Source organism: Pleurodeles waltl, chromosome 9 (genome assembly GCF_031143425.1).
Source record: "Pleurodeles waltl isolate 20211129_DDA chromosome 9, aPleWal1.hap1.20221129, whole genome shotgun sequence".
Classification (NCBI taxonomy): domain Eukaryota; kingdom Metazoa; phylum Chordata; class Amphibia; order Caudata; family Salamandridae; genus Pleurodeles; species Pleurodeles waltl.
In genome coordinates this window covers 1,098,499,141-1,098,513,174 of record NC_090448.1, presented here as the reverse complement: position 1 = coordinate 1,098,513,174, position 14,034 = coordinate 1,098,499,141, and the positions used below count along the sequence as shown (strand labels likewise).

The 14,034-nt window shown below is 44.9% G+C and overlaps 1 protein-coding gene across 1 annotated transcript in view; it reads left to right on the top strand.

The window, feature by feature from the left end:
* Nucleotides 1-14,034, top strand: part of CHP1 (calcineurin like EF-hand protein 1) — a 123,136-nt gene that overhangs the window by 60,752 nt on the left and 48,350 nt on the right. Inside the window, exon 4 of the mRNA XM_069208798.1 lies at nucleotides 13,543-13,667. Within this exon, the coding sequence (XP_069064899.1) occupies nucleotides 13,543-13,667 (125 nt within the window). The remainder of the gene's footprint in view (nucleotides 1-13,542; nucleotides 13,668-14,034) is intronic.

Genomic DNA, 14,034 nt, shown 5'->3' with positions numbered 1-14,034 from the left:
CCTCTTTTCAGGTTTTGCCTGGACAGCGTGCATGCGCTGTCAGCATAATCTATTGTTAACAACAACAAGAAAAGCTTAAACCAGGCTTTGAGCCCGCCCATTACTTAACATTACTTGGCTTCTATGTCACTCTGGTTTCCCTGCTTTTTGTTGGTGAGTACCTCTTCCTCATCTCCGGCTTCCTCCTGGGACTTCGTGTTTGTCCCTGCTGTAGAGCTTGGCCAAAGAACAGCTTTATGTCTGCAGCCAGTGTCCTTCCACTGGCTGCAGGCTTCTGCAGGTGCCTTTTTTTTGTTGTTGTTTTTTTTACTTTTTTACATCCTCTCTCATACAGTGCATGTGCCTGCAGTCTCTTTCCCTCACCCTGACCCTCCTTCTGCTGTTGCTACTTCCTTCCTCTTGTTACTTTCCCTCTGCCATCCTTCCATTGTTTCTTTGTTTCTTTGCCATCCCTCCTTCTACTGTCTGTTTTTTCCTTACCACCCCCGTCCTCCTCCCCTCCCACTGGCCACAGTTTTTTTTTTTTTTTTTTCCCCACCACCTGCCCTCCTCCGGCTGTGCAACATACCTTTAAAAAAAAAAAAAACATTGACGAAACCAGTATATCTCGCATAGGCGAAACCTACTTGCTTTGCCAGTGCTTGTTTCCTTTGACTTTGATCCCCTGTTGGGCCGTTGTCTCTTTGCTGGTGACTGCATACTACCAGTTGCTCTTTGTAGAACATGAACAGCATGCCATTAGGGCTTCAGCTATGTGTACTTGCCTAGGATCTGAGTGAATATTGGTGGACGCTGGAATACTATCCCTGCCCACTGGATGCAGCATCTAAATACACTGTGGTGCTTGCTTGTCAGGAAGTGTTGCTTCATTAGTATTTAGGAGCTCAAAAGCTCTGTTTCCTACTAGTGACTGTTGGGGCCTGGGTGTTCTCGCCTCCTGATTGTACCAGTGGGGTCCCTGGTGATCCTGCTTTGGCCTCTGTGGCCTACCTTTCTTAGATACTGTAATGGATCATTGTTTCTACTGGAATGCTTCATCGGGTATAAATGATCCTGCAAATTTATTCTAATTCTAGGATAAAGGAACGTGATAAAGCTTGAATCGAGGTGTTTTGAGGGTCCTGTAATGCAACCCCCACCAGTAGGGCAGACTCACACGCAGGAGTTATCTGTGGCAGAAATAAATGCGAGGTACCCCCAGGGCAGCTCAACCTTGCTATTTTTAAAGCTGATGAATCCTCCCCAGAGGTACAGAAGCTTTGAGGAACACCTGCAGAAGGTCGGACATCCTCATTATTTATTTGAACGGTTTCTGTAGCACAGACTGCACCACATGGTAGTATTGAGCTGTGCTTAGACCAGTGAGAGCAACATGCAAACCAAACCAGTGTGTGGGAAATTAAACCACAGGGAAAGCAGAGAGCAGAAGAACTAGAACAAATAACTCACCATCCTGTTGCATCGAGTAGTTCTGAACATAACTGAAGGCCTTGGTGTAGCATCAGAGGAGGCAGGTACGTTTTTACGTCTCCTTATGAACCACAGTGTAGAAGAACTGAAGTCCTTGAGATTTGAAAACTCCCAGGTGTCTCTGCTGGCACTCTAAGCACTCACTGTGTGCAGAAAGGGAGGGCCCTTGTTTCTGCGAGTGGGAGGGATTCAAGTGTGGGGCAAGGCATGATCTACGCACATCTGTCCTCAAAGCTGGGCCCACCGCCCACTGAATGGGGATTGAATTTGGTATGCTTTCATGCTGAACTAAGAGCGAGCCTGGCAAGCACAACATCTATTTTCTATTGTAGAACTTTCACAGGCACCTGTAACCACAGTTAAAGGGGTGTTTTGGACTTCCTACCCTGGTCTCCCAGTTTCAGACGTCCACTAGTGCTCTCCTCAACAGACGCAAGTCTGACTCACCTGAACTGTTCGTGATGTGCCTTCTCTGGTTCCACTACTAATGAACCAAGTTTCAAAATGTCAGTGTCTTTTAATGGCAGCCATCGACAAGCAGTTATGGGAGGTTTTTATGGTCTGGCTTGACAGGTCAGCCGTCACCAGACAATTATGAGAGCATCACTAGAGAGGGGCTCTTGTTCAGCCCGCATGTTAGGAGCCAGGAGTACATATTTTGATTGGGCAGATGTAGTGTGCTTCCACAAAAAGGGGCTTGCCCTCCCTGCAGTTGTGACCATTTTGTTTATCCAGCTGCCTGAGCTTGAATACTTTCAGGAGCACGTACGTGTCATTAGTGTCTTACATGACTAGATCGTTTATGTTGTTTCTCTCTGGCAGTAGCACTAATGGGAGGGGGACACTTTTCACCTGGATTTTTAAGCCTAGTTTAACAGTGCAACTGTCACCTGACCTTTTAACCTACACCAACATTATTCTACAGTTCTACTTCCACACAAATGCAAATGTATTCCTATGCTATTTAGTAGTATTGATTCACATTACCATGCAACATTCCCTTGAAGCCAGCTCTATCGGCACTGCCAATGATTCTTTCTTTATGTTGTAGTACACCATGAGTGCTGAAAGTTGTTAAGGATAGTCATTTGTTACTTTTGACTGCTTTGCTTCTTTTAGCTGCTTTGCTTCTTTTAGCTGCTTTGATTCTTTTAGCCACTTTGAATAACACTTTGCTTACCGTGGTCTGATCACGCAAAAACGATTGCACGTTAGAGCACACGTGTACTTTTGAACTGCAAGGATTCTTCCTTACGGTGGCGCAAGGTAGAGCATTTTCAGTGTTCTTCAAAAGTAGTCATCTAAGTTGCCCACCCCCCCCACACAAAAAGAGCTCCCAGTTTCTGTTCTTTAATGTCACAAAACATTCATGATATTAGACTTCTTATAGCCTCTTACTTGCTGAAACGGACTCCTGTGATTGCTGCATATAGAGTATGCAAGCAGTATCTCTACCTAAGTAAGACAGTTGATCACTGGCATTAGCTAGAGACAAGCATTTGAAAACTCACATACAGAACTGTACAGCATCATCCAAAAGCATTTTTGCCAATATCCAAAAAAATTAAAGACACGAAGATGCAAGCATGTTGTTTTAAAAAAAATTTTTACCAACCCAAATTGATCGTTAAAAAAAAATATTGTCAATCTAAAATGATTCTAATTGTGCTCTGAAGGGCCGGCAGCAGTTTGATCTCTGGCCCTTCCTCACAATCTATAGTTAAAAAAGAACGACAGGCATGGGTGGGTGCAACGGAGGAGTGAGTGGGGGAAGCCAGTTGGGGGGGGGGGGAGGGGCAGGGAATCAATGGGCAATTTATGGGGGCACAAGAGAGATCGCGACATGGATGGAGAGAGAAGCACACAATGGTTACAACAACATGGGGCATTGGTTAAGAAGCACACGAGGGAGACGGCAACAGGGACTGCAGGACACAGTAGAGAAGTACATGGGGAAAGAACAAGAAACCGCAATATAGCGAAAACACAGAGCAAGGGGTGGGTATTTTGGAAGGGGGGAATTGAGAGCAACACAAACAGGAGGGCTGAACTAAGAAGAAAAAAAGTAGTTTACAAAAAGTGAAGATCGGAATGACATAAGTCATCCAGCCAAAAGGATTGAAAAGATGATATGGTCCGGGGGGGGTGGGGGGGGGGATTAAACAAACACAAGATGTACAAGGAAAGCCATCAGATAGAAGCAAGCAAATGAGTGACAAGTAACTCACAACTAGACAGTTTGCACTGTCTAGTTGTGAATCACCTGTCACTGTCTGGTAGGCACAACCTAAAAAAGTATGTCCCTAAAAGTGAGCAGTAGAATGAAACAAGTCAGCCAATCAAAAGGATAGTTTAGAGCAGTGGTTCCAAACCTGAGGTCCTGGGACCCGTGGGGGTCCGCAAAGCCTTCTCACGAGTTCCGCGACTGATTCGAAAATTTAAAAATATTAACAGATTAGGTCCCCAGCTTTTAGTAATGACTCAGTGGGGGGGAGGGGGGGTTCCCCGGATTCCAATACTGATTCAGTGAAGGTCTCCGAGTTCCAGTAATGATAAAGTGGGGATCCACGGAAGTCAAAAGGTTGGGAACCACTGGTATAGAGTCTATACCCCAGGAGAGGGACAAACACTAGAAGGAAGGCACACCATTGAAGAAACAGCAAGCAAATGTGAGTAACATAAAGCCAAACTATGGTTAGCACTGGGCAGGCCATAAGCGTGCTGTATGTTTCTGGGAAGCTCACAAAAGGTCTTTCACAACCAGACACTTTGAGTTGTCTGGTAGATGAACATTTTGTAGCCCAGGACGCCACCCTGTAAACAAAGACACTGGGACCAAAACTTCATTTTTTAGAATCAATTTGCAGTGGTGTGATCGGCGCCTGTCCCTTCGAGTCCAGCACCAATGCCAGAGGAAGATGCACAACCTACGGTCTCCAATCCGAATTCATCCCGACCGCAACAGAATCCAATCCCTGATCCCAACCTGGTGCAGCCATTACTAAATCCTTCTGACTCCTGAGATGTACAGGCATGCCTAATAGACATGCTTTTTTATGTATTCCATGTGTTTGGTGAAAAGGCTTACTCTGACCTGGTGCGTTTTGACAAGAGGTTGGCTGTGGCACACTCCTTGAGCCTTTGGGTACCAGTTCGGCAGTCTCCTTAACAGTTTTACCTTTTTCAAGGATATACAAGAGGCTTGACGCCAGGCTCCACCAGTGGTACAACAGGCCATCCAGCCCTTTTGGAGTTTGAGCCGTAACACCGACAGTGCCTAGGCCATCAGGGACAGCGCACGTCTGAGTCAGTCTCCCCTTTGGCAACCACCAGAAAACCTCTTTAGTTAGCCTATAGAGAGCCATGGTGCCACTTCAGTTGTTATATGGTGCAGAAATATTATGCTTGGGCAATAGTTATGAGAGGGAAAGATGTAAAAGAAAATGCCTAATGATTCAGGTGGTAGGTGTGGAGACTAATTTGATGTCTTGGAACTATGTAGCAATTAATTTAGGTTTGTTTTTTTGGTATAAGCTATTTTCTTCTCCTAGGAAAACAAAAAATCAACTCCATAAACTAGGAATTTTGTTTAAGTAAAATACAGTTGGCTAAAAAATAAGGGATAAAGGGCCAGATGTACCAAAGGATTTTACCCATTCTGTGTCTATGGGAAAAAGCTTTTGTACATATGGCCCCAAACTCACAAAAATTCTTAATACTGAGGATTATAATGTTGAATACCTTCAATGTTTGACAAAAAAGTACTAAAATAAATGTGCTTAAGAGAATCGTGTCGTAGTGATTTGAGATATTTAGGAACAAAGACTGCCATGGTAGATTGTTAGACTCCGGGCAAGAGACTTTACTTTATCCTTATGATTATTAGTATGCCTTTAGGGCACATAACCACCCAGTAGGAGGCAGGATCTGCCCCTTTCTTCAGGTGTGGCAGAACATCACATCTGACAAATGAGTACTTCAAATCATCCAACGGGGCTAAGCCTTGCCATGTCTTCTCAGGCTGCCACACCTTCCATCTACATCAAAGTGACTTTCGGAGGACCACCTGTGTGTTTTGCGTCAAAAGGGAAACGTTTTTTTGGCCAAAGGAACCATAGAAAGGGTGATGGCCTTGGAAGTAGGGATTGGACATTAGTTCAGATATTTCCTTGTGCCCACAGAGGCCTTTGTCCTTTTTTAGATCATCTCCTTCTAAATGCCTTCCTGCAAAATAACAAATTCAAGATGCTCATTGTGGTTCAGGTTCTTTTTGCCCTAGATCTAGTGGACTGGATAGTGGCATTGAACCTGAAGGACGATTATTTTCTTGTGCATGTCCCGCAGGCCCACAGGTGCTATCTATGGTTCACAGTAGGCAGGAGTATTTTCAGTTTACTGTTCTCCCTTTCTGCCTCACCAGTGCCCCTTGGGTACTCACGAAAGTGATAGTGATGGTCGAACCACTGCTTCAGAAATCTGATATACCAGTCTTTCCTTACCTTGACAACTGGCTGTTGAAAGCGGGCTCATCTTAGTTAGTCGGAGACCACCTCCAGACAATGGTGAGCCTTTAGCATCGTTGGAGTTCATTATAAACATGCCAAAGACGCACCTGGCTCCTTCAGAGAAGCTCCTGTTCATCGGAGCCGGCCTGGATGGTGGCAATGATCCTAATTTCTCCGCCCTGGTCCTGTATCTCCATGAGAGTGGCCCTAAGACTTCTGGACCTCCAGCCATCCTGTATGTTGACTATGCGAGGTGGCATAAGGGCTGTACTGTGGAACCTGAAGTCTCACTGGGGCCAGAGGGGGTCTCAGCCTCTGGAAGTGACTGAGTCATCAAGACATCTCCCCGTTCATGAACCGCTTGGCAGAATCTTGTTGTGATGACTTCAGCTTGTTGTGAGTGAGCTTCAGGTCTTCTCGGTCCAGCCACCTTATTTCAAATTTTTTCTAGAATAACTGGAGTTGAGAGCCCAAAGTGCGTTTCTGACGAAGGTAGTGATACAATTTCATGTCAGACAAACTGTTACCGTTCAGACATTCTTTGCTCCACTGCACACCTTGAAAGAGGACAAGAGACTTCATCGACTGGATCCCAAAAGGGATTTTGGGCTGGACTGTTCCCAGGGGGAACAAGGTCAAGACTGATTTGCATATGGCTTTGTCCAAACTGGGTGGTATGGTGGGCAAAAAGACTGATGGATTAAACCCAGATCTTTGTGAATGGGGGTGAATGTTTGCATTGTTCAGCATTCTGTTCATCATCTGTTATTTTTGCTTTTGTCCCCCTAAGTGGGAAGGGTATTCCCAGATGTGGGTCCCATGCTCACTGCTCCACGGGATTCAAGCTAGCCTGGCTGTTGAGGGGTGATACCCTGAAACCGGTCCAAGGATGCTTGTTCCGGTCAAGGGAGGACCTGGCCTGGCAGTTTGGGCTGGACAGGGGGAACAGGGGGAACAGGGGGAACAGGGTCAACACTAATTCGCATATGGCTGGGTCCAAACTGGGGTGGTGTGATAGGCAAACAAATGATGGATTAAACCCAGATCTTTCTGGCTGCGGGTGAATGTTTGCATTGTTCAGCATTCCGTCCATCGTCTGTTCTTTTTACTCATACAAGAAATATATATACAGCCCGGTTTTAGTGCAGAATATATGAACTAGAGCGACTGAGATATTCGCATTATGGTGAGTAAAAATAAAAGCAATGCATTTCAATACAATATAAAAAGTAACATTAATTTGCAGTTTTGGGATGAAATATGAGATGTAATCCTTTCTTTTCTAGATGCAGTTAATGTCTATATTGGCATTAAAATATTGTCAAAAATAGGATTTTTCTAACTGTCACTCACTCATACCTGCTCATATTTCACATTTTCCAGTCCGAAGGCAAGGTCAATCTTTGTCTGTGTTTTCCTGGTGTTCTTATGCAAGCCTATAGAGCCATGGTGCCACTTCAGTTGTTATATGGTGCAGAAATATTATGCTTGGGCAATAGTTATGACAGGGAAAGATGTAAAAGAAAATGCCTAATGATTCAGGTGGTAGGTGTGGAAACTAATTTGATGTCTTGGAACTATGTAGCAATGAATTTAGGTTTGTGTTTTTGGTATAAGCTATTTTCTTCTCCTAGGAAAACAAAAAATCAACTCCATAAACTAGGAATTTTGTTTAAGTAAAATACAGTTGGCTAAAAAAATAAGGGATAAACTCACAAAAATTGCCAAAATTCTTAATTCTGAGGATTATAATGTTGAATACCTTCAATGTTTGACAATAAAGTACTAAAATAAATGTGCTTAAGAGAATCGTGTCTTAGTGATTTGAGATATTTAGGAACAAAGACTGCCATGGTAGATTGTTAGACTCCAGGCAAGAGACTTTACTTTATCCTTATGTATCAGAGTTACCCAGTCACCATATGCATATGAATTTACTAAAGTTTCGATCAGGCTTTTTTAACTGTGTGTGCAAGTACAGATATTGCTGAGCATTTAGTGGACAGGGACACTCAATGTGCATGGGGTTTAAGGAAATAGAATTTTAATGTGTGTAATCTGTTTGATTGTAAATATGTTATTATTGCAAGACGTGCTATTTAAATGTTGGGCCTGGTCAAGGAGTGATGCAATTAAGCTAATTTCCAGTATGCAATATTACTTTGTTGCCTGTGCATTAAGAAGGTTTTTAAAAGCAGTGTTTGTCTAGATCAACTTTGTATATAGACTGTAGCCATCTTAAATTGTATGAACTGTAACCACTTTTTAAACTGGTTTTATTGACGTTTGTATTTTTGCTGTTTATGGTCGAATTTTTTTTTTTTGACTACTACTTATCAGTAGTGGCTGGTAATTTTACCAGGGAGGGAAGTGGGGTGAGGGCAACATACACCTCAGTCACACCCATTCATTGACACAGTCGTGCACACACCCATTCACAACACTCACTAACAAATGCGCATACCTTCATACGTGCACTATGTAGCAATGAATTTAGGTTTGTGTTTTTGGTATAAGCTATTTTCTTCTCCTAGGAAAACAAAAAATCAACTCCATAAACTAGGAATTTTGTTTAAGTAAAATACAGTTGGCTAAAAAAATAAGGGATAAACTCACAAAAATTGCCAAAATTCTTAATTCTGAGGATTATAATGTTGAATACCTTCAATGTTTGACAATAAAGTACTAAAATAAATGTGCTTAAGAGAATCGTGTCTTAGTGATTTGAGATATTTAGGAACAAAGACTGCCATGGTAGATTGTTAGACTCCAGGCAAGAGACTTTACTTTATCCTTATGTATCAGAGTTACCCAGTCACCATATGCATATGAATTTACTAAAGTTTCGATCAGGCTTTTTTAACTGTGTGTGCAAGTACAGATATTGCTGAGCATTTAGTGGACAGGGACACTCAATGTGCATGGGGTTTAAGGAAATAGAATTTTAATGTGTGTAATCTGTTTGATTGTAAATATGTTATTATTGCAAGACGTGCTATTTAAATGTTGGGCCTGGTCAAGGAGTGATGCAATTAAGCTAATTTCCAGTATGCAATATTACTTTGTTGCCTGTGCATTAAGAAGGTTTTTAAAAGCAGTGTTTGTCTAGATCAACTTTGTATATAGACTGTAGCCATCTTAAATTGTATGAACTGTAACCACTTTTTAAACTGGTTTTATTGACGTTTGTATTTTTGCTGTTTATGGTCGAATTTTTTTTTTTTGACTACTACTTATCAGTAGTGGCTGGTAATTTTACCAGGGAGGGAAGTGGGGTGAGGGCAACATACACCTCAGTCACACCCATTCATTGACACAGTCGTGCACACACCCATTCACAACACTCACTAACAAATGCGCATACCTTCATACGTGCACGCATGCACCAAACAAAAAACACATAACTTATCTCAACAGCAGCTTCCAACAGAGAAGTCTTGGAGGTCCCGGGAGGGTTGGGACTGCTGCATTCCCTCATTGGCTATGTCAGTCAATAAGGAAAGGTAGCAGTCTCAAGCATTGGAGGTTCCCAGAGGGTTGAAACTGCTGCCTTCCCTCATTGGCTCAGCCAAAGTGAGGTGGGGGTCAGCAAGACTGCTGACCCCGTCCACTGTGTGACGAGGTGTCACTGATTGACATTTGGCCCTGGGCACATCAGGGCTTAAAATTGAAGCTCCCAGGTCTGAGGCAATGAGTTACGCTTCCCCTTGTCACGAGGGGGAGAGCCTTGAGGCACTTTTGCTAGGCTTAGGCGGTCATATCCACAGGGCTGTGAAATCCGCAGCCTGGCAAACTTCAGCTCAAGGAACCTGCACATTTAGTGCATGTCTCGCTCCTGGCTGTAGGAAAGTACTCTCTTTTTTGCATGGTTACCCGTACGTTTTGCCTGATGTAAGTGTATTTTGACTGTGTTTACTGGTATCCTGCTAACCTGGACCCCAGTAACTGTGCTCTCTCCCTCTGGATATGGTTGTTTCTAACTTTTACACCCCACAATTGGCATGCTGGTGCCCCCATATAAGTCCCTAGTTTATGGTACCTAGGTACCCAGGGCATTGGAGCACCAGGGCTTCCCCATGGGCTACAGCATGTATTATGCCACCCATGGGAGCCCATGCAAAGTGTGTTTGCAGGCCTGCCATAGGAGCCTGCGTGAAATGGTGCATTCACCCTTTTCACTACTGGTCACTGCACCAGGTCACTATAAGTCAACCCTATAGCAGGCCCTCCTAGCCCAGAAGGCAGGGTGAAAGTATCTGTGCATGAGCAGAGGTGTTCCCACAAACTCCAGCTCCATTTTCCTGGACTTTGTGAGTGTAGAGAAGCCATTTTACCTGTATACTGGACATAGGCCTACCTATGTCCAGCTACATAATGGTAACTCCGAACCTGGGCATCTTTGGTATCAAACATGTCAGAATCATACCCCAATACTGTTGCTAGTATTGGTTATACAATTCCATTCACTCTGGTGGCTGCTTAGTGGACCCTCAGCTTTGTTCCTACCTGTTTGCAGGGTTTTCCTGGGCAGCCCGCGCTGCTGCCAACCTACAGACAGGTTGCTGCCCTCCTGCTGCTTGAACAGCTCAATCCCCGGAAGTCAGAACAAAGGATTTCCTTTGGGAGAGGGAGGCAACACCCTCTCCCTTTGGAAATAGGTGTTACATGGCTTGGGAGGTGTAGCCTCCCCAAGCCACTGGAATGCTTTGAAGAACTCATTTGGTGCCCTCCTTGCATAAACCAGTCTGCTCCGTGACTTGATTCTGCCATCTTGAATCCAAGGTGGGCAGAAGCCTCTGGGAGCATCTGAGGTCAGGCACATGACATCACAGCCCCCTCCTGATAGGTGGTCCCCTTGCTAGGAGCCCAATCCCCCTTCCAGGGCTATTTAGGGTCTCCCTCTTGGGTGGTTCCTCAGATTCAACCTGCAAGATTCCAGCAGGACTCCTCTGCAATGTTTACTTCGACTTCTGGCCACTGAAACCGCAACTAGACTTAAAAGGAATGTACAATCTGCAGCTTCAGCGACAACTTTGCTCTGCAGCATTATTTCTTCTGCTCCTTTCAGCAACTGTAACATTTCCCTGGCTAAGCATTTTCTGAGGGTGGCAAGTCTTCAGTCTGCACCAATATGCAAGAAGGAATCTCCCTTGGAGTGAAGGAGTCACTCTCCTGCATCTGCAGGCACCAACTGCAACGACAACCGGCTGCGTGGGTCCTCTGTCCTGCAACTCTGCATGGATCCTGCAACACAAGTGGTCCTGAGTGGTCCCCTCTACGTGTTATCCAACTTTGGAGGTGGTAAGTCTCTCCTTGCAGGACAGTACCCCTGTGCACTGCGACTCTTGCAGTTACCAAGGTTTGTTGGTTCCTCTTCCAAGGGATCTTCAGGCTCCGTATAGCCCCGGCCTCCGGCCCTTCTTGCTGCAACGCGTGGTCTCCTGGCTGCTGCTCCAGTGACATGGGACTCCTTTCCAGGTGTGCTTAGTGGGCCTCACTGCGACTCCTGTGCCTGCTGCCTGTGAGTTGCCTGTGGGGGCTGCGTCCACGATTTCTTGCTCTCCTGCCTGCTAGGGGATGCCTGGGACTCCCCTCCTTGGGTTGAGTCCCCTCGGACCTTCCTGGTCCCCGGCGGCCTTGCAAATCCTCATCTGCAACTTTTGCCTTTGCCAAGGCTTGTTGGTGTTTTTTCCACAGCACTGACGGACTGCAACTCTTTTTCCGACGTGGGACATGGACTGCATCGCTTCTGGAACTCTTCCTCTGCTCCTGTGCTGCGTAGCCGACTCCTGGTCTTCACCGTCGACCTGATCCTGCATCTCCAGAAGGGTGGGTAGTGGCTCCTGCCCCAACCGGACACTCCAGCTCTAACTGGAACTGGACTTGGTCCCCTTCATTTGCAGGTCCTCTTCTGTCTGGATTTGTCTTCTGTTTCTTGCAGTTTTGCTTGGGTCTTGCACAGTCCTTCTCCAAAGTTTCTATGTGGTTTTGGGAAAACCAGGTACTTACCTCGACTCTCCTGGTCGCTGGGGGGCACTCTGGTACTTACCTTTTGGGGTTCCTAGTTCCTCCAGTCCCCCTCTACAGATTCCACTTACCTGGGTGAGGGTCCATTATTCGCATTCCATTTTGTTTTAGTATGGGGGTCACTATTGTTATTTGCACTGTTTTCTATTACTTTCTATGCTCATTCCGAACAACTAAGGAGTATATCATAGTGTATCTACTCACCTGTGTGTAGAGTATTGCCTATATAGTATTTTCACATTTGTCAGTAAAATAAAGTACCTTTATTTTTGTAACACTGTGTAGTTCTTTCATGTGTGCAAGTGCTGTGCGACTATAAGTGGTATTGCATGAGCTTTGTATGTCTCCTAGATAAGCCTTGGCTGCTCATCCACAGCTGCCTCCAGAGAGTCTGGCTTCTAGACACTAACTACACCTCACTAATAGCGGATACCTGAACCTGGTATAGGGTGATAACACCATAGGTGCTCACCACACACCAGGTCAGCTTCCTACACTGGCTGCCTGTCCTGAACAAGAAAAGTGTTTGTTAAGCTGACATGTGATCAGCCACGAGACAGACACTCTTCGTGCCCCCTCAGCCCGTATGGACGGGTTGCTGCTACTTATACAAACCAGATAGTAAGTACGACTGTGCTTTGACTCAGTTTGTCGTAAATGCTCCTTCTAGAATACTTGAGATCTCTCTCACATAGAGGCTTTCTCACTGACTTTATGTACTATTTTTGAACGTTATTATGAGAAAAAAGAGCCCTGTACTGCAAGGTGTTAATAGAAACGTGTGGATTGCCTTGCAAATCCTTCTAAAGTTATTCTCTTTCCTCTAACTATCATATTGCATGGATATGACATGTTCTATTGCTGTCTATATTAAAATATTGCTATTCTGTGGATACTAATTAGATTGGAAACAAAAACCTGCTTCGTAAATATAAATTGTAAATTTGCACTTGTATAGCGCACTACTCACCCGTTAGGGTCTCAAGGCGCTGTACTCCTACCGCTATGGAACCCCTCCTGGCTTTTCCCTGTGAGGTGCCCACTGCTGGGCACCCCCAGGGTGAAGCCAGGCATCCAAGCGCTGTTGGGGCCGTTGTGGAGATTAAGCAAGCTATTGCCCAGAGTTGCAGAGTGGGACCCATTAATTAGATTAGGCACCGAGGCGAGAATTATCTGGTCCAAGGGAATTGAGCCCAAGACCTGCCGAAGCGGGACTTGAACCCTGGTCTTGAGCCAGATCTCAGCTTCAGGGTCTGCCGCTCTAACCATTGTGCCACACTTCTCCACTATATATTGAAATGACAATGAGCACACAGAGAAATGTGGGAGTACAAAAGCAGAAATAAGACGGGCAATACAACAATCTACTAATCCTATTTGTCTGTTTTTGACAACCTCATTCATGTCTTTATTTGTACTTATTCAGGTTTGTGCCATCACCTTCCCATCTGCAGCACCATTAATCTGTTCCAATTAGGTTTGGATGTTCTTGATTGCTGGAATTCTGCCTTTATATAAACCCTTCTCTTGCTTTTTTCAGGGAGGACCAGGTGAATTTCCGTGGCTTCATGAGGACGCTGGCCCATTTCCGCCCCATTGAAGATAATGGGAAGAGCACAGATGGTGGTTCCGAGCCACTTAACAGCCGCAGCAACAAGTTGCGCTGTAAGTACTGCCCTTGTATCTGTTGTATGCAACATATACGGTGCTTCCAACTAAAGCGAATGCCTCCCTCTCTGCATGCTTCTTATCTCATAAACTGTTGGTTGTGAAATAAGAATGCCATTGTTTCCTTGCTCGCCCCATGTTTGTGGGGTGACCAGTGGTGGCAGTTGTCACTCTTGCCTTGCCATTTGGTACCCTCGGCACTGACCTAACTACCCCGGGTCTGAGAAAGGCACAGGAACAGAAGGCTCACTGCCCTTCACCTGCATCACAGCAGCTTAAACTTGTGATTGGTCAGTATTTCTTACTGGGCGAGAGAGTAGTAGAAAGGGGGGCTTAGTATGATGGAGTGGAATATTCACATTTT